This window comes from Condylura cristata, unplaced genomic scaffold (genome assembly GCF_000260355.1).
Source record: "Condylura cristata isolate star-nosed mole 26May11 unplaced genomic scaffold, ConCri1.0 scaffold00008, whole genome shotgun sequence".
Taxonomy (NCBI): domain Eukaryota; kingdom Metazoa; phylum Chordata; class Mammalia; order Eulipotyphla; family Talpidae; genus Condylura; species Condylura cristata.
In genome coordinates this window covers 15522373-15549656 of record NW_004567109.1, presented here as the reverse complement: position 1 = coordinate 15549656, position 27284 = coordinate 15522373, and the positions used below count along the sequence as shown (strand labels likewise).

General features: G+C 52.9%; 1 protein-coding gene and 1 pseudogene across 1 annotated transcript; both read left to right on the top strand.

Annotated features, from left to right (window-relative positions):
* The window catches only part of LOC101637132, an 835-nt pseudogene extending 583 nt beyond the window's left edge, over positions 1 to 252 (top strand).
* Positions 253 to 673: 421 nt separating this feature from the next.
* On the top strand, positions 674 to 27284 carry SPOCD1 (SPOC domain containing 1). Its single transcript, XM_004679414.1, has 19 exons — positions 674 to 732; positions 1155 to 2484; positions 11244 to 11285; positions 12233 to 12409; positions 12914 to 12971; positions 13220 to 13310; positions 13952 to 14111; positions 14217 to 14333; positions 15919 to 16044; positions 18167 to 18284; positions 18500 to 18665; positions 18972 to 19107; positions 19617 to 19706; positions 19957 to 20143; positions 20990 to 21480; positions 22357 to 22411; positions 25304 to 25368; positions 27051 to 27192; positions 27277 to 27284. Exons 1-19 carry the CDS (start codon positions 674 to 676, stop codon positions 27282 to 27284), a joined length of 3618 nt encoding a protein of 1205 aa, XP_004679471.1.

The following is a 27284-nucleotide window of genomic DNA, read 5'->3' as shown; positions in this document are numbered from 1 at the left end:
TCTGCCTGTTTTGCTCCCCACTCTGTCTCTGGTGAATCCTGTCACCACCCCTGCACCTCTGGCCTGTACCCCAGTTCTGTATGCATAAATAAATAAATGTCTTTAAAAAAGGAATGTCCCCTGTCTTATCCGTGTACGGTTGTCCAGGAAATGTGATGAGGATGAAGGTTGGCCAAACAAGCTGTATACTTTGGTTACCTATGTGCCTGTCACAACTTTCAAAAAACTATAGTCAATGTGGATGAGAACTAATCACTGATTAACAAAGTTGCAAAACTGTAAAAAAAAAAAAAGTTTAAATTCTCAGGTGGGCATTCAAGGCCCTTGGTTACCTTGGGTAACTCACTCCAGGCGCCAACGCCTACTCCCGACCTCGACCTCGAGCAGAGAGAGACCGCCCCTGCGGGGGGCCGGGCATCAGGACGCCTGCGGCCCTCCGCAGTCTGGTCCAGACTCCGCCCATCCCTCGCTTGGGGCGTGGGGCGTCACGTGCACCCAGCCCCCGGGGCCCAGGAGAGGGCGCGTGGACAGCGGGCAGCAGAGCGGAGTTCCCCGAGCCGTAAGGTACTTTCCTGTCAAGCCTGGGAATCTTATTGGGGTGTCTGTTAGAGCGGGACCGATGTGAGGGGGCGCGTAGGGTGATGGGAATGACCCCGTCTGGTGCGTTGTCGGCATGTGGAGTGTTCTAGAGCAGGGCGTTGGTTTGGGGCGAGAATTCCGGCTCTTGCGCTTGTGCGGTGTCCTGGGCGAGTCATACAGCACCTCCGAATTTCATTTTCTTCACCTGCGGCTGCCAGGATGAAATGAAATAACACACTCAGAATATGGCCGTCGTTATGCCCCGCCCAAGCGGAAGCGTGAATTCTCCAGCCTGGCCTGACCTAAAGAGCAGTTGCAGCTCCATTTGTGTGGAGGCAGGCGCCCGTCCTTTACCTGGCCAGGCGGTGCCAGGGCCTGCTGGGTGCTTACCTCACTGGTGCTGTCTCCCTGGGGCCCGGGTCTGAGGAAGGAGCAGGGCCCAGGCGCGCCACCTGGGTAGGACGCCGCCTCCCAGGTCCCCACCGGTATCTCAAGTGGGCTGACTCGTGGACCCCCTATGGGACAGCTCCTCTCTGTTTACTCCCAGGGCCGCCTTCTGCTTTTCTTCCTTGCAGGTGGGCAGGCATGTCTCAGGAGGGGACTGCAGAGGACTCCAGCACAGAGCACCCTGTTCTCGAGTCCCGACAGAGCTGCCAACTTTTCCAGGGTGATGTGGGAAAAACCAGCTTCAAGTCAGGCCTGGCTCTGCCAGGGACAAGCCCTGGGGTCCCAGTGTGGGCTGGCAGCAGGAACAGGGTCCCTAGGGAAAGGGCCCATCCAGGCACCGCTGCAGCCAAACTGGGGCGCCCGCCCCAGGCCCACTTGGTATTGGGGGAGCTGCAAACTCCAGGACAGAGCAAGGATTCAGCGCCTGGCGCTGGGGGCCACACCCAGCTGCCCAAAGAGGCTGCCCAGGGGAGGGCTCCAGCCTTCAGAAGGCTCCAGATTGCCTTGCGGGACATCCTAGCGGAAGGTTGGCCCACGAGTGAGTGTGGCAGGCCTGGGAGTCTCCCAGAGAGAGCTTCCAAGGGCAGCGAGGAGCTGGCGAGGGATCGGAAGGTGTACTGCCTGAGGCCCAGACAGGCCAGAGCGGGTGGGAGGCGCTCCCGGGGGTGTGAGGGAAGAAGCCGCAGGGAAGAGGAGGCCTCAGGGGGGGGCCTGCCCTCCTCACGGAGCCCAGCGTCTGTGGGGACAGCCCAGAAGAAAAGGCAGCATGAGGCCCGTTCAGAGAGTGGGGAGGGGGCTCGCAGCTTCCGGTGGCCTGCTCAGAGCCCTGGAGGGGACAGCACCTGGCGGGGGGCTGAGCTGGAGCCCTGGGGAGGCCTGTGCAGCCCTCTCTCCTCTAAGGACCCCAAGTTGGGGCCTGGAGATCCAAGTGGAAGCTGTGTGGGATGCGTCTCTGAGGCTGAGAAGTTGGAATATTTGCCCAGTGCAAGCAGCGGGGCTCATCCAGGCAGCCCCTGTGGGCCTAGTGAGTCCCCACTGCTTGAAGGAGGAGAGTTCGTCCTGCCAGCTGCCCAGGGTTTTCCTCACAGCCTGGCGCTGTGCCGTGAAGTGCCTGGAGAGGCTTCCAGAGAGCAGCAAGAAGCTGGGTGCAGTATCGGGGCTGGCAGTGATGGTGGCCCTGTCACCTTAAACAACCAGGAGGAGCTGGAGGTCGAGGCTCAGCCAGTGTCCTCGGGGAGTCTGGGGCAAGGACTGGTTGCTCCCACTGACACTCCCAACAGCTCCCTGGAACCTGTAGCCAGCAAGGCTTCCTCAGCCTCATGCAGGGGGCAGAGAAAATCCCAATATGCTAAGAAGTTGGGAAAGGGCCTGGTATCCCACCAGGGCACAGACAGAAACCCAGACAAGAAATGCCAGGACCAGCTAGAGGAACCGGGCCAAGGAGTCTACCCCAGACTGGTAAGTTGAGTCTGAAGTCGGGATAAGGAAGGGCCAGCTGCTCCCTCAACACCATACTTGGTGGTGGGATTTAATACTCAGCTTGACGGGCTCTTAGTGACCATCATCTCTCAATCCATTTTATATGTGAGTAAACCGAGGCCTACTGTGTTAGGAAAAAGAAAATGCATTACAACTGCTGACTTCTTGTGAGTATCATTACCTTTCGGAGTTGGTGAGTTCTGGGTTCAAACCTTGTCTCTGCCCACACCTGACTCAGCAACCTGGGCACATTTTTTTAATTTTGTTTCTTCATCTGGAAAAAGGAATGAATGCTACTTCCAATTTGAGGAGATCTTGTTGAAGATTAAATGAAATGACATAAAACCCTGTGCCTAGCACAGGGTAAGACACAAGGGACATTGCTTATGTTAAAATTGAGTATCCCTGTAGAATACAGACTTTTTAACCTATCTCTAGACGGGGAAACTGAGGCTCAAGTTGTCCAGGCTCACACAGTAAGGGAGTCAGTGCCCAGCCATGTCCCGGGTATTCATTGCTTTCGTTTCCATTGTTCTTTTATTCATCATAATAGCAATTATCTTTTTATTTAAGAATCATAGCGAACATGTCTGTATACACAAAGGCAGGAGAAGGTATATGTTTTTGGTGTATATTCTTACAGAATTGACATTTTGGTCACGTTTATTGATTACGTATTACGTGCGAGGGGCTTTCACCTCTGTGCGAAGCTTGGAGAGGTCAAGTAACAGGCCCGGAGCACACAGCTGGTGAATGTGAGAACTGGGATGCAGGTCCAGAAGCCTGTCTTTGCTGCACAGCCTGCTCACGAGTCTCCCGTCGGGTGCGGAACCTGCCTGCTGTGTGCTGGGGTGGACACTTCGGTCTCCCAACTGCCTGTCAGGTGGACACTGTTGGTGCAGACCTACTTTTATTTTTTTTTGGTACAGACCTATTTTACCGACGGGCACACCGAGGGTCAGAGAGCTAAAATACCAGTGGCAAGGGGCCACACGGCTTGGGGCCACCCGGCTCAAAGTCCAACCACAAACCGGGGGGCTGGGATGATGCCAAGCAGCCTGTGTGACTTCAGCACTCTTTGGCACTACAGTGCATTTGAATGCTGTCACACTGCTTTTATAGACATAGTCAGGAATTCATTCTTATTAATGTGTGTCCAGGCAATGCCAGTTTGCAACACGGTATTTGTTGTAGGGTTCTAGGTAGGCTCACACCCTGCAAATGCATGGCCCCACACCACACTCACCCCCAAGGTCCCCATAGTCCTCCACCATGTCCACTGGGCTCCCTTTCCCTTTCGCTCCAACCCTCTTATCTCCCCACTGCCATCCACAGTATCCACAGTCAGATTGCAAGGGTTTGTTTTGGTTTGAAAAACACCATTTTAAAATAAAAAAATGGATGTGTGTCTATCATTAACAAACAAAGACTAAAAGTCCCCATCATATCAACCTTCAGAGCTGTTTCCTGTTGACATTTTGGTATATATCCTCTCCTCCACTTTTCCCCCTGTGTATACATCTTTTCTTTGCCTGGAGAAGTGATCGTGTGCTAAATTTTACAACTTGATATTTTTGGCTTTTAAAAAAAATCCACAAATAATGTGTTACGACACAATAAGGAAATCCCTGCGATGTCTCCTGGCCCCGCTGCCCTTTATCTGGACATAACTGCTGTTAACAGTAAGCGTCTGCCCATTCTTTTTATGAACCTCTGGAATATGGACTTCCACAGCTGAACCTCTTTATTTATATTCTATTACCATATTTATACACGATATGATGCATCATTGTTCTGGGATGTAACTTTGTTTATTTTCTAAACACTGTAGTATTTGCAGAGCTTTCCGTGGGCACACACTGTTCCGCCCCTCTCTGCTCCCCAGCCCTGCAACCCAGCCGTCTAAAGCTCTGTTTGTATTTGTCGCCACGGGCACTGCCAGCACGAGAGGATGGGCCGGGACTTCCTTTCCTCATTTCCGGCCAGTCAAGGTCACTATCTAAATGATCTGGGCAAGCATTTTCACCTTTCAAGCGTAATTTCCTCATCTGCAAAATGGGAGTATTAAAAGTACTTACCTCATAGGGTGGTGACGGGACCGAAGGAGATGACGCATGTCCTGCATTTAGCACAGTCCTGGGGACAGGACAAATACTCAGAAGTGCTACCTGCTGTGGACATACATAGTTTCGCCTGCTGTAAATAAAGCTGGGGGGAACAGTCTGTGCACCTGGCTTCTCCCCATTTCAGATTCTGTATTTGGGGAATTGGGGTCCTTGGCTGCTACACACGGAGGGGCTTGTTTGAACTCGGTGGCTGAGCTCGGTGCTATTTCGCCTTGACTGACGGCAGCCCATGCCGCGCACTCCCCCAGGCCCTCTCCTTGACTCTGGCACAGCCCATCACCCCACAACTTCCCAAACAACCCGTTGCCATGGCAACTTGTGCCAGCTGCAGGCGAAGAATTGAGGCTGGGTTATGACAGGGACGGGCGGGTGAGGACAGGGTTGAGAGGGAGGTGGGGAAGTGTAGGCACCTCACTGGTCTGGGCCCCTTCAGGCCCCTGGCTCCTTCTGTAGGAAGCCTGGGCTGGGACAGAACAGACAGGTTCCAGCTCAGGCGCTGCATCTCGCTGCAGAGCGACTTTAGCTGAGAGCGACTTAGCTCCGAACTTAGTTGCCTAGTCTGTGAAATGGGGCGCTCATCTGGGTGGGTGATATGAGAATCTTATTGTTTGGAATCTTGTGTTGGAATCTTCTGATGGTTGTGTTGGAATCTTCTGATGTGAAATAGAGGATCTTGGAAGGGAAAGGTATGGGAAGCTGGGTTGGAACAACATTTTCTTCTCTGTCTCAAGTCCCAACAGTGACCAGTGGATGGGATAGCAGTGGATGTGGGGAGGCAGCTTGGCCAGTACCGCCCCCCGCATCTGCCCACCACAGATGAGGAGGCACACCGCTCCTCTGGCCCCACCCCAGCTCAGGTACCCATTTGCAGCTGCCAAGTGTGTGAGGGAGGAGGGTGTCTTTTCGACAGAATGGCAGTCAAAGCATAGATGGTTTTATTGAGTGCTTATTGTACACCAGGAACTTCGCACATGTCATCAGCTCATATTTAATCCTTACAGTAACCTTAAAAGTCAGTGTTAATATGCCTCTGAACTGAGCTGGCATTCCGAGAAGTTAAGCAATTCACTCAAGGCCATACAGCAAATGAATGGTGGAACCAGAGTCCATGTTCTGAGCCAGCTGATTTGGACTTTATTGAATTTTATTATTATTATCATTTGTTCAGTAAGCAGGCTGGCTTCTCCAGGGGTCTCATAGTTCATGTTATCATTCCTCAAAAAGTTGCTAATAATTCCTTAATATCACCGGGGCCTCCCTGGTGCCACAGGAGTTAAAGACACTATCAAGCTGCTGCCAGCTACTAAAACACGAGTTTGATCCCCAGCTGGCCAGGGAGGTGACCCGCATGGCTCAGCAGACCTCTCCTGCCTCGCCCGCAGTATACTTCATCGAGCTGCCTGTTCTGCTCCCCACTCTGTCTCTGGTGAATCCTTTCGCCCCCTGAACCTCTGGCCTGCACCCCAGTTCTTGTATGCATAAATAAATCTTTTAAAAAAAATCCTCAGTTGCTCATCAAACATTTATTCAATATCCAGATTTCCAGAAGTCTCATAAAGATAACTTTATTTGGTTTGTTTTTGAAAGTTAGGATCTAAGCACACTGAAATTGTTTGACATGCCCTTTAAATCTCTTTTAGTCTATAGATTCCTCTCCATACCTTGTTTCCTTGTAACCTGTTGGTCCTGTAGCTTATTGTGTCGCCATGGTATGGTTTAACGTGTTCCCCTGTCTTCTGTAGTTCTTGTGAACTGGTGATTGAATCTAGCGCTTTGATTAGATTCATATTTAAAGATTTTGACCCAAGCTATTTGACGGTTGTCGCTGTGTTCTTTTTGTCTGGTTGTGCTGCTTTATATATCTTTTGATGCATTTATAAGGAAGGAACTGAAAAAATTGCAACCTCTAACCGTTGCTGATCCGTAATCATACTGTCTGCAAATTATGACAATTTTGCTGACTAGAAACGATGATAGCAGGGACCCTTGTCTTGTTCTGGATTTTAAAGGAAATGTGGTCATCATTTCACCTTGAGTATGCTTTTTGCTGTGTCTATATATAGATGCTCTTTGTCATGTTAAGGAAGCTCCCTTCCATCCCTGTTTTGCTCATTATCCTAAATGGACAGTGCATTTAATCAAAAATATTTACTGTACTTTTTTAGATGATAATATGATTTTTAATCTTCTAATTAATCTTTTTAATCTTTTAATGTAGTAAATTAAATGAGTTGGTTCTTTAAAATATTAAGTTAGTCTTGCATTACTTGAATAAATTCAACTTGATGATAATATATTTTATGTATATATAATTAATTTTACATGTGTCTTTTTACCTTTTTTGAATGCGGCTATTTGAAACCTTAAACATGTACTTATGATTCACATTTATATTTCTGTTGGGCACTGCTGGTCTAAAAAATAGTAAAAAATGTTTCTTGAGATTTGTCTTGATTTGTCTGTGACCCAGGCTATGCTTAATTTTCATATTTGTTTTATGAGTACACCCCCATCTGAAAGTGGCATGTTTCTTTGAAAGCTTTCATCAGTCAAAATGGTGTAAAGAAACAATTACCACTAATTTATATGGAAAATTTGGGGACTGTTTGTGAGCCAAAAGAATAGCCTATCAAATCATATCAAATAAATAATACTTAAAGCCTAATCTGTACTAAAAGCAGGAATTATGTGATAAATGCACAGCCTGTATAAAGGGTTCCCCTGGAAGGAGCCACTCTTGCTGCTGGGGGTCCACGCTCCCTCTCAAACAGCTGCGGCAAAACAAACACTGAGGCTGTTTTTCACATTTTTGCTTTTAATGGTAAAGCAAAAATCCTCTCAAATTTTTTCAGTCAGTAGAAACAGGGCTAAAGTGGGTCTTTTCTTAAAAAGTGAAGTGGTGGGCCACCCTGGTGGCGCAAGGAGTTGAGTCTCAGCACTATGAAGCTCTCTGCAGCCACTGCAGCGTGAGTTCCGTCCCCGGCCAGGGAGCTGACCCACAGGGCGCAGCAGACCTCTCCTGTCTCCCCGGCTGCTCCCTTCAGCAGTGGGTTTCAGGGGATCTGACTGTTCTGCTCCCCACTCTGTCTCTGGTGAGTTCTCTCACTACTCCCTGCACCTCTGGCCTGCACCCCAGCTCTTGTATGCATAAATAAATCTTAAAAGAAATGTAAGTGGTGTAATGAGAACTTTTAAAAAACGGGATACATGGTGCTTTAAAAAAAATACGTATTCTCTATTTATTAGGAACGTGATCTATCCACGTATGCAGGTTAAGCTTGTTGTTTTCATCAGCTTTTTAAAAATTATTTTGTCAGCTAGATTTATCAATAGATACGTTAAGATTAGTAGTAATGGTGGATTGTCTTTTTCTGTAGTTTTGTCAATTGATGCTGTATATATTTTTCGAGATTCTTGTTACTTATAAATTTAGAGTTATTATAGTTTTCTGATAAAACTGCTTATTGTTATATAATGAAGTGGCCATCTATTTTTTGCCTTAAAGTTTGTTTTATCTTGTGTTTATTTGATTGTTATTTTCCCTTTACATATTATTCCATTGTTTTCTCCCTTTTATTACTTCCTTTCAGGTTGACTCTCCTTTTCCTCTTTAGTTCTCTAGTAGTTTGGAAGTTTTCTGTCCCCTGTGTATATCCTTTTGTTGACTACCTTGTAAATGGTAACATGAATATCTAAAATTTCAAAGTAGAAAGGCAGCTTCTATTTTAACCTTTCTCTGAAATGTTCTCTGGAATACTTTAGTCCCACGTATTTACCTTCTTGACCTATGTGCCATTATTATCCAGTAAATTGGTCCCATCTTATTTTTTTTTAAGTTTTATTTAAGTTTTTTATTTATTTATGCATACAGAATTGGGGTACAGGCCAGAGGTGTGGGGGGTGAGAGGATTCATCAGAGACAGAGTGGGGAGCAGAACAGGCAGATAGTTGAGGTACACTGCTGACGGGAGCAGCAGGCAGGTCAGAAGTCCACCACGCCAGGTGGGTCACCTCCGGGGTGAGGGATCGAACTCATGTTGAAGTGGCTTTAGCTTCTCAATGCTGTGCTTTAACCCGCTGTACCACCAGGAGGGGCCCCATCTTATTTTTTAATTCCACAAATTTTACTCTGTTATTATAGTTTCATGCAATCATTACATGTTTAGTTTATCAACATACTTACCATTTTATTTGCTTAAAATTCCTCCTTGCATCTCAACTTTTTTTTTCAAGGTTTATTTATGCATACAGAACTGGGGTACAGGCCAGAGGTGCAGGTATGGTGAGAGGATTCACCAGAGACGGAGTGGGGAGCTGAATAGGCAGATTGACTGAAATATACTGCTGAGGGGAGCAGTGACCGGGTCAGGAGAGGTCTGCTGCACCATGTGGTCACCTCCCTGGCCGGGGATGGAACTTGTGACGGAGCCGCTGCGGCCAGCTTCATGACGGTGTGCATAAACTCGTTGTGCCACCAGGAAGGGCCTGCCTCTTGACTTTTTAATCTGAAGTGTTTTTTTCCCCCTTCTTTCCTCATTTTGTTTATGGAGAAAAAGTAAATGACCAGGAAGAGTATTAACTCTGTTGGTGTTCTCTATGATATCTTTATTTTATTCTCATTCTCAAAAATTATTTTTGTCTGAGTCCACACTTGATCATTATTTTCTCTAAACACATTGAAAATAATATTCTGCTGTGTGTGCTTTCCATCAACACTATTGAGAAGTTTGCTGTTAATTGTCATTCCTTTGTGGGTAAAGTGCCTCTTGGTGAGAGGCAGTAGAGGGTGATGGTTAAAGGTGTGTCCCTGAAATCAGGCCACCTGGATTTAAATGCCAGATCTTTGGTGTATTATTTGTACGAGACTGGATAAGCTGATTCACCTCTCTGTTCTTCCAAGTGGGGGCAGTGCTAGGAACAGTGTTTAGGAATGAATTAACTAACATGTAGAACTTTTGGAACGGTGGGTGCACAGTTTCAGTGCTGTTCAAGCGTTAACTTGTTTTTTCTCTTGATGCTTTTATTAGAGTCTCCTTATCATTGGTGTTGAACAGTTTCACTATGAAGGATCGGGATGTTATTCATCCTGTTTGAAATTCACTGAGCATTTTGAATCTGTGAACTATTGTCTTTTATCAATTCTGAAAAACCATATATCCTCAATATCTCTTCAAATACTGCCATGCCCCAATCTCTGTCCTCTCTTTCTGGAACTTCAGTTAGATGAATTAGTCCTCTTCACTCTATCTGTTCTGTCTCTTTTTGTTCCAGTCTCTGTGCTGTGAACATTCTAGATAATTTCTTTAACTCTATCTTTCAAGTCACAAACTTATTTCAGCTATGTCTAATATGTGATTAAACCAATATGTTAACTTAAAAATTTCTTTTATTTTTTCATTTCCATAAGTTGTATTTGATTCCTGTCCACCTGCTTGTGTGTGTGTGTGTGTGTGTGTGTGGGGCGGGGGCAGGAAGGGGGGACTGGCTTTCAGATGTTTGGCTTTTTTAATTTACTTAAACATATTATATGCCCATATTTGTTACTCTGGTCTGAGGAGTCTAGCCTCAGTCTTTCTCTGATTCTTTCTTACAACCTCATGATGTGGTGTATGGACCTGTAAGCCAGGGTCCAGCCCGGGCGTTTTAAACTGCGAAGGGTTATTCTTAATACCTTCCCTCTTTCCTTCCCAGATGTTCCCTGAACACTCCCCCACCCCCTGCCCCTTCCTAAAAGGCCAATTCATTCCCATGGTTTAAAAAAATAAAAAGAGTGAACAATCTCCAGCCCCAGTCTCTTTCCTGCTGGCATTTGGGTTATTAAGTTCTTGTGGATATTTCCAGAGATATTTTATGCAGATTCACGCAAATACAAATTAAAAAATTCTTTTAAAATGCAAATGGAAGCATACTACATTGTCTTGAACTTGTTTTTTGAATTTAAAAAATTGTTTCTGATTATAAAAGAAATGCACACTCTTTTTGAATAACATAAGTAGCTGTGTCTACAACCAGAAAGTGAAGGTCCTCCTGGAATTTTACTCCCTAGAGAGGAGCTCTACTGTACGTCTATAAATATGTGTTTACATGAATGGGCTTATGCAACCGAGATGCTGTTCTACAGCCTATTTTTTTCTTTTTCTTTTGCCTTGACATCTCTCTGTGGATCTTTCCATATCAGTCCATGCTCTCTGCATGGCCCAGCAGTTAAGTCCCTGCACGTTTAGCTTCTAACCCTAGCTCTAATATTTAGCATGAGCCTCTCTGAGCCTCAGTTTCTCCATCTGACCAGTGGGGGCTGAAACAGTGTGTGACCCTCTGTATTGTTCTTAGTAAGATCATGCAGATGTGTCTCCCCCAGGGCCGGCTGCTTTACCAGCTGCTGCTGAGTGGCGGTTTCTAGTGTGCCTCTCCCATCTCAGTGACCTTACCCGGCACCCTGCTTATAAACCCTCCTCTTTGATGGACACGGGATTGTCCTTTGTTGTTATAAATGCCAACCTTGGGAACACTGAAATGCATCTTTCACCTCTGTGTGGTGTCTTCTTGTGAAGTTCCTGCAACGGGTCTCCTGGGCCCTATAGACTCTAATCTCTAATCCTCTTTCTCTCCAAGGAGGAAATGAAAATGCCCATTGGGGTGAAGCATGTGTGTTACGTAGGTTTTTCTTTTTGTTTCTACCCTTTTCCCTCCCTTTCCTCAGGTCCGTGGGGTGAGGGGTCCACCGTAGAGGCCATTCTACCCCAGTCTCATCTGCCCTCCTTCAGAGCAGCCTAGTATACCCTGCTCCTATGAGATGGAATCTCAGACTTTCAGTTTCCTTCAAACCTTGGAACCTGACTATTTGATGATAATTTGTTCCAGATTTACTGTTCACATCCACCTGCTTCAAAACCATTCCTCATGGTTTATAAGTAAAAGAATCCAAGCAAGCTTAATGGGAGATAAAGCCTATGGAAAATGCGTAGGAAAGGAGGAAGGAAAATGAAAGGAAAAGGAGTAGTCTTGTAGACCTCCTCACTCTTTTGCAAATCCTGGAAAGACACGACTGCTAAGCTCTGAGTTAACAAAAGGGGCTTCCTAGCAGCCATAGCAATAAGGGGAGGCTTGAGAAAACCAAAAACCACAGGAAGGGCTTTCTTTCAGGGACAATACAGGGGGCTGGTGGTCAGATGGCATGTAGACATGTCCATGCAGCTATTTCAGCTGAGCGGTGAAGAGCCCGGAAAAGGGGCATGACAGGCTGGAGGAAGTAAATTCAGAGCAGGTTGTGTTCCCGCTGTTGAAATGTGTCTAGTGGGGAGGATGAGTGAGAAAGGTCTCACTATAGGGTCCAGTAGCTTCTGAACACGACTGGGGGTGAAATGGGATGAGGGGAGGAGGAAGGTGGACACAGGCTTCTCTCCCGGGACGTAGGCCAGGCAACCAGCAAACATTCATTGACCCCTACTGTGTACAGGCCACTTCCAGGTAATGGGGAAGTGGTGGACATGCATGTGCCCTGCCTTCATGGAGCTTACAGTCCAGTGGGGGGAAAGACATTAAGCAGTGAGGTGAGCATGCTCTACACCGCTTGGCTCTGAAGTGTTCTTCTCCCCCTGCAGTTTGGTTCTGGGCCTGTGATCCACCTCCTGGGGGCTCTCCACCATGGCCAGGCAGGAGGGCCCCAGCCTCCAAAGCTGGAGACTCTGGAGAACATGATGGAGGTCAGCTCAGCCTCCCCTGCCAAGAGGCCCAGAAGGAAGGAAAGGCCCATGGCCCGGGGCCCTGCCGGGTGCCAGGTACAAAACATAGGTGTCTTCACCTAATCCTGCAGAGAGGCACCTTCACATCTCCTTCAGCGACGTCGCTGCACCGAGAGATGAAGGATATAAAAGCCAGAGCCCCACCTGGCTGGCCGCCCGGGGTCCCGTGCTCCTGGTTTCAGGAGCTGGGCTGGTGGAGGGAGCAGCCGGGCTCCCAGGGGGTCTGGGGAGAAAGCAGCCTCAGCCTTTGTTCCTGACAGGCAGGACACCTGCCTGGGCCCTTCAGAAAGGCTAACACTGCCCTGGCGTCCTCTCAGAACCTTTCTACCCTCACCGCCTCCACATCCTCTCTCTCCTGGGAGGGGAGTTCTGTTCAGGAGGCCAATGCTGCGTGTCCAGGGTGAGCGCCTTGGCCTCCTCAGCGGGAGCCCGGGTGGAGGGAGAATGTGGAGGTGGGGAGGTGACCGGGGCAAGCATTGTCCTCCTGGACCCAGGCGTTCTGCTTCAGTTGTCACCCCACTCTGCCCCCTGCTCCCACAGTGTAGCCCAGAGGAGGCTGAAGACGAGAATGGTGAACACGACAGGGGCGAAGATGCAGGTGAGGGGTTGTGGAGGGTGCCCCCAGCAGCCGCTGGTCTCGTGCTCAGCTACTGGGACTCCTCTCCCCGACCCCAGTTGCCCAAAGGGATGGGCTGCTGCTGCCTGTCTGCTCAGCTCCCAAACCAACATTCTAGACAGCCTGCATCCCTGAGTGTGGGACCCCTCCGTGGCTGCCTTCGTCGGCCTTAGTCGCCCCTCTCCTTGCCTCTGGGCACCCCTGGGAACCATGACCCTCTTTCCCCGCAGTTCAGCCCTGGCCCCAACAGGAGAAGCTACCGCGGGACATCAGGATACGGGGAACTGTCGTCCATGCCATGCAGCAGGTGCTGTGGAGTCGGTAAGGCCTCGCTCCCCACTTCTCTGACGCCCTGATGGGCTGCCCTCACCTATCACCACCTCCCGGGCCCTGCCGGGCACTGGGGGCCTCTGGGTGTGCAACTGACGCCTTGGCTGGGAGGTCATGTACCCACACGAGGAGTGTGTGGGCTCAGGGCTCCCGCTTCAGGGCTGTGCTTGCCCACTAAGCTGCCGCGGCCCTCGGCGTCTGCTCAAGTGCACCCACAGCAAAGGCTTCAGACACAGTGAGACTGCTGCAGTATCTCAGCTCTGAGCCCAGAGAGGGCAGGACTTAGCGGAGGCCACACAGCACAAGGCAGTGACAGATTCAAGGGTGGCACTAGGGTGAGGGCGCCGTCCCCTACCCTGAGGCCAGGCTTTCTCCACACCGTTCCTGCCCACTGGCCAAGGGCGGGGTAGCCAGTCCAGGTCTTCTCCGAACCGCAGCCTCCCCATCCGTAAATGGCGAGAGGTAGCATTTCTTCCTCACAGAGCTGGGGTGAGAGTAAATAGGCCCATGTGGAAAACATCTCAGAGAGACACGCCGGGGTCGGCCCGGCTCTGCTCCCCACGCATCCCGCTCGGGCTGACTGCCTGGATGGTCTCACGGGGAGAGTCCCGGCTCTGCCTCTGTGCCCACAGCCTCAGGGAGCTCCCAGACATGGTGCTGAGCGAGGAGGCGGTGCAGGGCATCGCCACGGGCATCGAGACAGCCCTGTTCGACCTGACACGGGCCACCAATAGCCGCTACAAAACCAAGTACCGCAGCCTGCTGTTCAATCTGCGTGACCCCAGGAACCTAGTGAGTGGGGTTGTGGGCTGGGCCAGACACCCCTGGGGGGCTGCGAAACCCTGGCTGCATGTTGGGGTGGCTCCTGCCGAGCAGCCCCTGCCCCTCTCTCTGCAGGATCTGTTTCTCAAAGTGGTTCACGGAGCTGTCACCCCCTACTGCCTGGTGCGGATGAACTCGATCCAACTAGCCCCCCAGGAGCTGGCCCGCTGGCGGGACCAGGAGGAGAAACGGGTGAGCCTTCCTCGGCAAAATGAGGAGCGGGGACAGGTTCTGCAGGAGAGGCAGTGTGGAGGGGGTGGCCGAGGAGGGAGCAAGGGGACACAGAGGCAGAGAGCAGAGTGAGGGGAGTGTACCCTGGAAACAGATGCTAGAGCAAGACAGAACAGGCAGATAGGGAGAGCCAGAGAGACACTGTGCACCAGAGAACTAGGAAGAGACAGAATGAAAGTTGATGGGATGGAGGCTGGGCAGAGAGGAGACAGCCCTGAGATGGCCTTCCACTCGCTGATTTATGCACACAAAAACTGGGGTCTAGGCCAGAGGTGTGGGGAGGCAGGGGGAGAGGATTCACCAGAGAGAGTGGGGAGCAGAACAGGTGGGTCTACTGAAATACACTGCTGAGGGGAGCAGCAGGTGAGACGGGAGAGGTCTGCTGCGCCGTGTGGGTAGCTCCCTGGCTGGGGATGGAACTCAGGAACTCAGGCCGAAGCAGTGAGAGCGCTGAGACTTAACCCCTAGGCCACCAGGGAGGCCCCAGTTGCTTTTCTGTGGAACTGGGCTGTGTAACGGGAGTGGGCAGGGAGGCTGGGCCAGAGTCCGGAGTCCAGGATTACCATCTACCGCCTATGGGGTGGCACCCCACGGGCACCCTAAGGCTGGGTGAGGAACCCCTGTGCCTACAATTCTTCTGGAGAATTGTAGTCTGGGAACTGCTCAGGGGAGGTGGGCACTGAGTGGGCTTTGGGGTATTTGCCTAGTAGTTGGAGTGGGGGCGGGGCGCCAGGGCCCTTGTTCTATAAGACACTGGGCTGATATAAGAACAGCTGGTGCTAGTGACTTAATGGAGAGGCCCTCAGGTGGATCCGGCCCCTCCTGGCCCAGGCGTTGAGGGGGCTGGGAAGCAGGACCAGCTACTACATTTGTGGGACCAATGTAGCATGAACATATGTGGCCTTTTTTCAGCAACTATTCAGAATTTCAAGGTAAGACAGCGTCAAGCAGCATCTTCTGAGCCTTCCTGTGCAGTGCGCAGAGCCCGGGCCGTGCGGCTGGGCCTGCAGGAAGCAGAGGAGCACTGTCTCCGGGGTCTGAGAGAGGGGGGGGGGTTTTCAGGAAACATTTCAGATAGGGTTATATTGATCGACATAAGAGTCACATATGGCACTTACCATGAGCCCGGCTCCAGGCGGACTGTCGGACAGACGCCTCTTCATTCTGAGCGAAGACACCCGAGCCTCGCTGCTGCCGGGTAGCGCTGCCGGCTAGACCACATTGCTTCGTGGGCCTGTGGGGCGGCCGCCTGGCGCTCCAGAGCCTTCCCGCTTTCCACTACACCTGGCTCTTCCGGGACACAGGCTGGGGGACCATCAGAGGCAAGTCCGACTTGTGGAAGAAGCCCAGGGCAGCTTCCTGGAGGAGCTGGAGGAAGAGTGGAACGTAGGGAGGAAGGCTGGGGGTTAGGGCTCTCTGGGTGTGGAGGCCTGAGGGACAGGCCTGGCATAGAAGGAGCAAGGGCGGCCTCAGGGGAAGAAAGTACTTGGGGCTTGTGGCCAGAGCGCCCCAGCCCCAGCTGAGTTGGGGCTCTCCGCCCTGCCAGGGCCTGGAGATGATTGAGCAGCACCAGAAGGACGCATGCAAGCTCCCGGCCTCCAAATTGACCCACAAGGGCGAAGTGGAGATCCTGCGGGACACGGATCAGACACGGACGCTGGAGGAGCTGGTGGTAAGGGGAGCCTGGCCCCGAGCCGGACGGGCCCTGCGGGGCACCCCCCAAGCTCCTGACCCACTGTGTAGCCGTGGGCAAGTCCCTGGCCACGGTCAGCCTGTGGTCTTCCATCATAAAGTGGTCATGGTTGTTACCACATGGGGTTGGGGTGAGTGCAGGGCGTGGGTGCCACCCCACAGGGCCACCTCCACGCTGCCCCCCCTGCTCTTAGCCTGCCCAAGCTCCCCCAGCCTCAGACTTCCCGGTCAGGTCTCTGGATGGGCGGCAGGTCTCTGGATGCCTCATTCCAGGCAGTGGCTTTTTCGGATGCGAGGAGCAGAGAGCTGTTCTATTCCCTGGAAAGGCTTGGGGGAGCCTGGTGCAGCATCCTCAGGGCGCGTCCGGAAATCTCCTGGGACCTGAAAGGGCTGGCCAGAGTCTCGGTCCCCTCTTGTCCCTTGGGGATCTGCTCAAGCTCACGTCCACCTGGCCTCTTCTGTCCGGTTGGCTTCTCCGTTGTGTGTGTGGCTCACACGGGGCCACGCCCGTGCCAGGGCCGTGCGGTTGCGTCCTGCCCTCCTGGGAGCTGCTGGGCTACACGGTCGCTCGGGCGAAGGAGCTCTGGCTGCGTTGGGTCTCAGTGTATGTCCAGGCTGGGGGAGTGCGGGGCGAGCCCTGGAGCCATGTTCCCCCCACAACCAGCGTCCAGCCCAGCAAACAGGAGAATGGCAGCTTTTGCAGAGAGGAGCCTAAGGGGTGTCAACAAAAGCCAGTCTGCATCCCCTGGAGGGCGCTTAGCACAGGCAGCATCGCTCCGCATGATGGCTGCTGTGCGCCCCCTTTCCAGCGGTGCCTCCTTGAGACCCCACGGGGCGCGAGGCCCCTGTCCGGGCTGAGGAGCCTAAAGCCACAGCAGTTCAGGTGGCCGTGGGGTGGGGTGGCTGGGTTTGAGCCAGGCTGTCTGATGCAGCGCTGGGCCTCGTCACTGCCCTGGACGGGCTTCCATGGCAGGAAGGGAGCGCCAGACTCCTAAATCTTCCCGTGGCAATGTTTGTTTTGGGTTTGAAGTTATTTCTACTATAAGAGGGGAAGGTGGGGCCCTCCCTGGTGGCACAACGGGTCAAAGCACAGCACTTAAGAAGCGCAAGCCACTTCAGCATGAGTTTGATCCCCGTCCTAGAGCTGACCCACATGGCGTGGCAGACCTCTCCTGACCTGCCCACTGCTCCTCTCAGCAGTGTACTTCCTCACTTGGCCTGTTCTGCTCCCTGCTCTGTCTGTGGTGAATTCTCTCACCACCCCTGCACCTCTGACCTGTACCCCAGTTCTGTATGCATAAGTAAATAAATAAATCTTAAAAAAAAAAAAAAGGAGGGGAAGGTGATTCAGCAGTGGGCATCGGGAGTCCGAAAGATGTTCCTTCCCATGATTCTGCTTCTGAGGACTTGTCCGAGGGAGATAACTGACCGTTTGGTACAGTGTGTCTGGCACCGGGATGCCCTTGGTCCTGGTACTAGTGGGCCCCGGGAGCAGTCAGCCCTCTTGCAGCAGAGGGGACAGTGCCCGGGCCTTGCAGTCACGCGCCACAGTGACTTCTGGGCCGGGGAGGGGGCGCAGCCACAGGGCCCCGCCTGCAGCCGGGTGCGCAGGCTCCCGCCCAGGTGTGTGCGAGCACATTCTGTGACGCGCTCACAGTAACCGTCGCCTAGCGCCACGCTGCTCAGAGGGCGTCCCCACGAGGAGGTGCCCGTGACTGCCGTGTCTGCAGGGACCGTTTTCACGTGGCAGATGCCTCTGCTACGAATGCTTCGTGTGGGAAATGGGACTGGAAGGGCGAACCTTCGCTCCCACCTGCTTTAGTGAAGCACCCCCAACCCCAGCAAGCCCTGTGTGCAGAAAGACCATCAGAAAGGAACACCCAGAAGATCAGCCGTGCCGGGACAAGGGGTGATGTTTGTTAAATTTCCAATTTTCTGTATTTGGCAGATTTTCTTTAACGAGTTCATTGTATTTTTGTAATAAATGACTAGATGATTTGGGAAAATCTAGCCATGTCCCTGCATGGCGGGGCTTCCTTCACACGGGGGGCTGCTGGCTTTCCCAGCCGCCTCTCTGCCGCACCCGCCTCCTGTGCCCCCAGGGACTCATGGTGTCCATGGACTGCAGCCCACCAGCCCTGCCTGCCCCATCAAAGGCCACCACGGAGCACGAGCGCACCACGGAGCAGCACGAGGGCCTCAGCTGCCATGTCTGCATGGGTGGGAGACACGGGAAGGGGGTGGTGGGCAGGCTGGGCTGAGCATGGGGGTTCAGCAGCAGCGGAGATTCACGGCCTGGGAAGAAGTTGGTCGGGTGGGGGTGCCTGCCCCAGGTCACCTTGAAAAGAACGGGGTTCAAACTGTCTTCAAAGCCCCGGGCTGGCACCAGCCTAGCAGCCCACACCTGTTTCAGCTCCGGCACCTGCTCTTTGCAGACTGGAAGTCGGAGTGTAAACAGTCGGGCCCCTCCACAGCCACCAGCAGAATGGGGGGCAGCAGGATGGGGGACAACATCTTCCAGAGAGTCGGAAGCCCAACCCCTGTGTCAGCTCCAGGAGGGCCCCAAATCAGTGACAAATCCCCCACAGAGCCCCCAAACAGGTATGTGGGTCTGGGCTGGGGAAGTGGGCAGCTCAGCAGGGTTATTGGGGTGATTACTGGGGCAGTGGATATGATGTAGGCTTTTTTTATGTGGCTTTGAACAAATCCTGCCACTTCTGTTTGCCTCTGTTTCCCCATATGCAATGGGTCTAATTGTCCCAGCCTACTGGTCACCTCTGCTACACATGACCGTGCTTGGACAATGGTCCAGCCCGAGAGTGGGGACACAGGACATTCTCTGAGGATGAGGAGGTGCTATGGGCCACCCTGATGGCCGTCTTCCTGTTTCCCTGTCCCTCCCTCTAGGCTCCCGACGCTTGTGGGACCCACCACAGCCACCCCTAGCCAACCACCCTGGGAAGGGGCTGTGGACATGTTCTCCATCAAGAGGTTCCGAGCCAAGGCCCAACTGGTCTCAGGACACAGCTGTCAGCTCGTCATGGTACCCCTCTCTGTTGCAGGGGCTCCCTCACACACTGGCCAGTCCAGGCAGCTACTTATGCCTTCCTTCCTTCATTCTTCTACTTACTCCAAAATAAGTCATTGGCACACCCTCTGGGTCTGGCCCTGTGCTAGGCATGTGGGCAAGAGATGCCAACCCCACTCCTGCAGACACACACACGGGTGTAAAGCAAGAAGCACATGAGAAGAGCCTGGTGCCTCCCTGGCCCAGAAGAGGGTTTTAGGAGTGATTGTTGAGTGACTGAACGATCAGTTAAAGTGTGGGTAGAAGGTTGTTGGCAGGGGCGAGGGGCATCTGAGAAGCTGCGGGAGATTGGATGGGAGATGCTACAGGCCTCCAGGGGCAGTGAGGGCTTCCTGAGCAGCCGCTGACCTTTCTGGGTCCTGACTGCCCATCCTTTTGCCCATCACCCGTCCTGTGGCTTCCAGGTGGCTGGCGCTAAGTGGGTGGGCAGCTCTGGGGCTGACTGGCATTGTCCCTGCCCCCAGGCCCTGCCCGAGGTGATCCGCTCAGCAGGCTGCATCCCCTCCAACACCGTCTGGGAGCTTCTGGCCAACATCTGCCCAGCCCAGGCCAAGGTAACCACCCACATTTGGGCCCCACCTTTCTCCAGCACTGACTGTCAGTCTTTTGCTCCCCCTTGCTCCACCTTTAGAGCAGAGGCTTGGTGTAGGATAGCAGGGTCCGGTTCCCACTGTGAAGTCACTGTGCCCCTTTGAAAATGGGGAGATACTCCCTCACATGATTCTCAGCGACTTTGATGTGACCAGCAGTTGGCAGCAGCAAAGCATGGTGGTTCCTAAAGCTGCTCCCTCCCTGCACCTGCAGGACGTCTGCGTGCTCAGGCTGTGCCCGCAGGGGCCTCGGGACACCCAGAACTGCCGCCTGCTCTACTCCTACCTCAACAACAAGCAGCGCCACGGCCTGGCCGCTGTGCAGCAGGTCGGGGTGGTGCTGCTGCCCCTGCCCGCCTTTCAGCCCCTGCCCAGCAGGCTGCGCCCACTTGGAGGTCCAGGTGAGTGCTCAGCGCTGCCCCAGACCCTGCCCCAGACCCTGCCTCCCTTCGGCTGGCCCCAGACACAGCTGACCGTGTCTCATGAAGGCAGGCTGTCTCGGAAGGGGGCACCTGAGATGGCAGATGTGGTGGCCGTCATAGCTCATACTTACGCATCACTCAGTGGTGTCAGTTCATTTGGGCCGTGAAATCGCCCTGTCAGGATGGTACTGTAAGTGTTCTCTGTTGATGGATGAAGAAACCGAGGCAGGAAGAAGGCTTGTCCAGAGCCACACAGCCAGACAGTTGCAGAGCCAGGCTTATACCCAGGCCACATGACAACCGGGCTTGTCACTGCACTGTCCTGCTCCGGCTAGGCACGGGCAGCCATGTTTGACCCAGACATAGCAGGAGAGAAGGGCGTGCCAGCCCTTGCCTGGCAGCGTGACTGAGGAGCGTTTCCAGCACAGTTGTTCTGGGCCAGGCTTGGCTGTGGTGCATGGACACGCCTCAGTGTGTGGCCCCAGGAAAGCACCTGGGAGTGGGCTGGGTTTGAGGGGCTTCAGGTGGTGGGCGGGACCCCTTTCAGGCAGAGCTCTTGACCTTGTGCCTATCTGTTCTGGGGCCTAGACTGAATCTGTAGTCTTGAGGTCAAGCCATCCGTGCCTGTGGCCTCTTTCTCACACTGAGAGCAAATATTTTGAGACAGGCTCATCCTCTCTTGCCGTTCCCAGCATCTCGCGGGCTGCCATCTTACTGTTAGAAAGCTGCTCTTGCAGTCTGGCTCCTGCTGCAGCCAGAATGCCGCCTCTGGGGGGCTGTCTGTTCTCTCCTGCTAGGCCTTTGGTCTCTCCTCCTTTCCCCCAGGTCTGGATGCCACTCACTCGAGCTTGTTGCTGGCTGTGTTGCTCCCCAAGGAGGGGCTTCCAGACACAGCAGAGTTCAGCTCCTTGCAGGGGAAGGTTCGCAAGATGGTTTCCTTCAACAAGAAAGTGGAGATGAGATGCTACCAGCCAGAGGCCGGGAGGCCGGCTGTGACGCCAAAGGGTGCCCTTCGCCCAAGGGATGCCCTGCAGCAGAGTCAGGACAAAGGCAACCTGGCTCCAAGGGGAATCTGTACATGGCAGAGGCTCCCCAGAGGCAGGGGGAACCTGCGGGGTGAGCCTCAAAACTGGCAGCATCCTGGGCCCGGGCAGTGGGCACACAAACCAGGCTGGTGCAAGTCGTGGCGTCCCTATTCAGGAGCACCACCCGGCCATGGCCAAAGCCAGGGCCAGCACCTCCACACAGCTTCCTGTCCCCACCAAGCCCTCCTCCAGCACCTCGAGTCCCTGGTGGCCCTGAGCCACCAGCTCCAGGCCTCCCTGAGGTCCCCAGGCCAAGAGCTCATTCCTCCACCGTCTGCAGCATCTGCCCAACACCGACCCCCCAGAGACCCTGGGAATTTGGGCCTCCCCTCCCAGCCCCCTGTCGCTGCAGGGCCCTCCAGCCAAGGCCTTTGCTCTTCCTTGGGGCCTACAGATGGAGCTGGCTTTGAGTGGCCTCTTTCTAGAGACACCTGACCTGCCTTACCCATCATCCTCACAGAAGCCAGTCCTGAACCCTGGGCTGTTCCAGGGACAGAGACAGGCAGAGGAAAAGAAGGGCTACCTCAACCCTCCTGTTGAATGCCATTTGTGTTGTTTGAATTCCCTGTTCTGTAGTCTGCTTGGTGTTGATTTTGTTTCAATAAAGAATTTGGCCAAGCTGGAGACTGCTGCTGTTAGTGGGTTGGGGTGGGTGTGTCTGAGTTTCTGTGCAGAGCTAGAGCAGGAGATGGAGGGTCAACCTTGTCAGTTGCTGGCCTGAGGTCCTGAACATCACTGTGCCCAGGGCTGTTGCTATGATGGCTTCTGAGAGCATTTGCAAGTATTCTAAACTAAGAGGAAGAGGTGATGGGAGAGAAGGTAGTGCTAGGGTTGGGGCGGGGAAAGAAAAGAGGTTTATTTATAGATACTTAGAGATTGTTGGGGAGGAAGAAGAGTTGCAATACATATTCAGTGACCAAGATTTATTCCTTTGGACAGTGGATGTGTTTCCATATAATCTGTGTGTGTCTGTGCATCTGGGAGGGTCTGTCTTCATGTGTCTGCGAGCATGTATGTGCGTCTGATTGCATGTCTGTGTGTGCAGCACTGTTGAGGAAGGTGGGCAGGCCTTATAATATGACTTCTTTGTGTGCCTCTTGCTCCCAGGGACTGGACCTGGAGAAAGCCAAGTGTCCCTTCACGTTGGACGTGGGTGTTCAGGGTGGGGTTGGGTTGGTGTTAGGGAAGATGGCCTCTTTTGCCAGGTGTCAGGAAGAGCTCCTAAGTGCATCTCAGTTTAGGGTGTACTTCAGGAGAACCGAGTTGGGGACTGACCCAGGAATTAGCTCTGTGGGACTAACCCAGCACAGGGGAGCAGGGCCTGGCTTGGAGGAAAGAACCTCTAGCCGGTTTCTCTCCGTTCCCTGGGCCTGCAGGCCTGTACCCTCTGCCCCACTTCTCAAAGTCTAGTTTGATCAGACTCACCTGGACTCCATTGCCCTGGGAAGGATGGGCTGCTGGTGGTTTGGGCTGTTCTCCCATAAGCTCTGCTGCTGCCCTACCCGCGGCCGGCAGCAGAGGGGGCCCTCGGCCGTGGGATAGAGGCAGGGGCTGGAGGCTGAGCCGGGAGCCGGAAGAGGTGCCTGGAATTTAGCCGACCGGCAGTGGAAGCGGAGACTGGATGGGATGCAGAGGTGGGGCAGAGGACTGGACAGATGACCAGGGGAGGAAGACTCCTTTTGGGATTTTTTTCTGGCGGCAAGGGGCTCGTGAGTGCCACAAACTCCGTGCTATATGTAAATAACGCAAATTACTATGCAAACCTACAGTTCTAGTCGGTCGTTTTCTTAACACAGTTTGGGTAGATGTGGGGGCACGGCTGTGCAACCCTGTCTCCAGACCCAGGGCTTCCTTTCAGGGAAACCAGAGCGCATTTGCTGCCTCTCGGGGCACTCAGGGAAGAACAAGCTCCACTCTGGGCTGCGACAGCCTTCCAGAGCTTTAGTTTTTCCCTCTGTAAACCTCCCCTGTGTGTGGCCTTCGATCATTTCGTGTACGGAAGGACCCCCGAAATCACGCAGCCTGCCTCGAGTTTAGAGTGGACACGACCTCCACCCACCTTTGGCCGTGGTCCACCGCCCCCTTTGGCTTCTCTCTTGGCTGAGGCGGCCAGGAGCTTGGATTAGTCGAGCAGTTGCTAGGGGGCGTGACTGGCGGTTGCTAGTCTAGAGGGACGTTGCTAAGCAACGCTGGGCGGGGCTCACGTTGCCGGAGGAGGAGTCGCCAGAGACCCGAAGGCCTCGGAGCTCCCCTCGGTTTTAGTGGTAGGCGCCCCACAACGTCAGTGTCCCCGAGACTTTCTCCGGATCTCAGCCCCCCGCAGGCTGGACGCAGTCTCTGGGGGTCCTTAGGTTCGCACCCTCAGCGACTCGGTGATCTTCGGGGTTCTGGAGCAAGGAACCCTGGGTCGTTGTACACGTGTCTGTGGCTTCCGCGGTGGGAGGGGAGGGGGTCGCCCTTGGGTTTCCATGGCAACCGTCCCAGGTCACCCCTCTGCTCCCTAAGGTTTAAGTGGTTGCTTGTAGAAATTTACATATATCTACATGTCATTAACATAGAGGCTGGGCCGGAACTTGTTTGGGCAACTCTCCCTGGACAGTTCCCTGTGCTGCTCCTCCGGCTGCTGGGCGTGGGCTGCGCATGCGTGAGTGTTCTGCTTATTAATGTTCCCAGATTGGGGGTGGGTGGATGAGCTGTAATAGTGACCACCGTTCCCTAGTGACCTTATTGAATCATTAGCATGACTCCTCTAAGCACTCCTGACCAAAGACACCTTTCCTTGGCTATCTGGCCTTGGGTAAATTTAGTTCCCCTCTCTATGGCTCAGTTACCTTCTCTGTGACTAGGGATGCTGACCCCTAATTCATCAGGTTGTGGGAGGGTTCAGTGAAATGCCACTTTGCATATATTTATTGCTGCTTCTGGCTCTAGTTCACAATGGTAGCAGCCTTCCCCCCCCATCAGTTTCTCTTAAGAATCAGCTACAGCAAATTCATTTATTTTGCAGCAAAATATGACAATTAAACACCAGCTATAACTCAGGTGTTGGGACACATACTGTTGGAGGCACAGAATGAGAACTGTGCCGGGTTTTCTTTCTTAGAGTTTGGAAGCCAGGTTGGTGAAGACCCCATGACAACCCCCCACTTCATCCCCCAAGCACATCCTTTCACCCAGGTTTCTCTCAGGGCTTTGCCGAAACCTGATGTTCCTGTCTCAAAGGAGCTTGAGGTGGCTGCAGCTGCACCAGCCGAGGTGGGGACACTTAAAGACTAGAACTAAGGAGGAGGTGACCAAGAATTGCCCTCCAGGATTGCGCTGTCTGGACAGAGCAGTCCAGCAGGAAGCTGAGAGCAGGAACTCCTCGGACAACCACACATCTGAACTTTTGCCAGAGAGGACTGGGAGACCCTGGTGGTATGCCCTTGTACTTTATAGGCTTCAGTGTCTCCACTGTGGACAGTTAGTTCTACAGTGGGAGTCTGCTGTGACCCCCTGTGGAGGGGGAGGCAGAATCAGCTCAGCATGTTCCCACTGCCATGTGCAGTGCCCTGGGGCATTGGGTGCCCTGTTGTCAGGGCTGTGAAATTAGAGGCTGATAGGGAGACCCCTTGGAGGTGGCTGGGATGCATTCGCAGCGCGCCTCCTGGGAGTGCTTGTTCTTGTCCAGTTTCTAATAACTTCTTCAAAAGCTGGAGAGCCCTTCGTGGGCCTAACTTCATTTTCCTGCTCTGCAAGTAGCACCTTTTCCTCACCTCCTCTCTCTATGTGTGTCTGTAACTTTAACAGTCTTCAGAGCTAGGACTGGAGGGAGGCAGAGCAGGTATTAAAGGAAGAGTAGCAGTTCTACTCTGTGTTGGTATCTTAGCCTCAGTTAGCTCCAGAAAATGAAAATAAATGAATTTGGATTCTATCCTGGGTAGAGGAAGGTTGCTGGTGACGGAGAAGGAGTGTGGGAGCTAGGTTCATTGGTTGGTTAACTTCCTGGAGACTGGAGAGTTAGGATTATGTGAGGGCTATACCCTGCAGTTGTCATTCTGACCGCTGTGTGCAGGACTGCTGTCTTCCGGGCGATGGCAGCTGGCCAGTTCCTTCCTGCTAGCCACCTGTGCTCCACAGGTAAGGGTTCCTGGGACAGGCTGAGTCTGGTAGTGCCCGGCTGGCCTGCCTCTGTCCTACTCTGGGGGCCAATTAAGTCTCTGGCCCTAGCTGCGCCGATTAACAGTTAATAAGGCAGCAAACACCTGCAGCTATGGAGGCGAATTAAGAGCAACAGTCGGCATAATACACAACCTGATAAGTGAGCAATTAACAACCGGAGAAAGATTAATAGAAGCAATTATGTCCTACTCGGAGCCCTGTAAATATGACTGTCAATGGCTGGAGATTCAGTCCAGTCCCGCCTGGTCCCACCCAAGGCCACAGCCTCTGCCAGGAGGGAAGCCAGCCCAGTCAGGCTGTGGATTAGGACCAGCAAGCGCATACATACGCCTGATGCATATATGTGTAAGTGCACACATAGACATATCTACACATGCTCAGAGAAACGGTGTACAGACGCCATCACGCAGATACCCAAACCCCCACTATCATCCACCCTCACATTCACACGAATGAGTAAACGGGTACACATAGCTACGCGTTGTCTTGCTAGAAACACACACAGACACACATGGGAAAATGTAGACAATATCAAATGCTCTATTCCCTGTTTTATTTAGAGGAGAGTCACAGCCAGCCGGATTGTGGGAGTGCCTATGTTGACATTCACCCTGGACACATTTGGACATGAAGACACACAGCTACATAATCACAGGGTCCCTTAAGCTTATGGCATCGGCCTCATTTGGTGCCTGCCTCGCAAAAGGCGGTCCCTCGTGGGTGAGAGTCGGAACAGGGTGTCGGACTGGAACTGGAATGAGGGTGGGAAGGGACAGAATGTGTGAGCGCGGTGCTGCATACTGTGTGCATTGCATCTAAGCTTGTGTGTCCTTGCAAGAATGCACTTTTCCAGTTTATGGGCGTGTCCCTGTGTGTGAACACATGCTTATGTACAGCCTTTGACACGTCAGGCACGTACCTGTTCACCTGTCATTAGTCTGCTGGGCATGGGTCCGTGTGCTTGTGTCCAGAGGGCTGGTGGCTCCACATGTGGGTTTCCGGTTCATGTGGGGTGTGTGCCAGTGCTGGTGTTGTGTGACTGTACTTTAGAGTGGCTTATATATATGCTGGCTCTGGTCCTCTGCAGATGAAGGCAGTCTGTCCGGGATGCTTCCTGGGGAAGCTGGAAGTTCTGGTGATGCCCGAAACGAGGGCCCACTTCTAGGGAATGGGACCCCAGGACAGCGGAAGGTCCTCTAGGACTTTCTTGGTGCCCTTCAAAGGGTCTTCCAGCCTCGCTAATAGAACGCAACCTCCCCTGGGTAGTTGGAAAGAAACAGCAGCTTCTTAAGAAATGGACCTGGAGATTAATTTCTCCTGGAAAGTTAGGAATTTGCTGAGAAAGGGCACCTTCCTGGACCTGAGCCCTCCTGCTCTGCCTTTATCTCCGACATTCTCATAGAAACACCCAGACTTACGACCCACGCACGTAGCCAAAGTCTGAGGAATTCCCATCTTGCAGAGAAACCCCAGGCCTCAAGGATACAATCTCACACACTCACAAACATAGACAGTTATGAATATAGACATTAAAATCCTATTCATAGTCACACCCAGACCTAGCTGCCCACACACGGCCCCACCAAACACATGAGATCATGCACATACCGTCTCTTGTGCACACCCCTGCGCTCCCCCAGGCCCACACACCCGTCACCAAGAAGTGCCAAGAAGAGGGGCGTCTGCCACAGGTCTCCTCGCCTCCCTCAACACTGGTTGGACCAGATGGTGGAGGCCTTCAGGCCTCAGGAGAGCTCTTCATCACCACTAACCTGCTGACAGGTGGGAGCAGCGAGGCCTGGTTCTGTCAGAGGGGGACAGGGTGTAAATAAGGTAATGAGGCTCATCAGTGTCCCCCCACCCCAGAATCATGA

What these genes read in the sequence shown, in the direction of transcription:
- SPOCD1 (XM_004679414.1), top strand. Translation starts at nt 674, where the DNA reads ATGTGGAGTGTTCTAGAGCAGGGCGTTGGTTTGGGGCGAGAATTCCGG. An exon ending in CAGCTGCCATGTCTGCATGG is followed by an intron (nt 18,285 to 18,499) that starts GTGGGAGACACG and finishes TGCTCTTTGCAG; the next exon opens with ACTGGAAGTCGGAGTGTAAA. An exon ending in TAGCCACCTGTGCTCCACAG is followed by an intron (nt 25,369 to 27,050) that starts GTAAGGGTTCCT and finishes GCGCTCCCCCAG; the next exon opens with GCCCACACACCCGTCACCAA.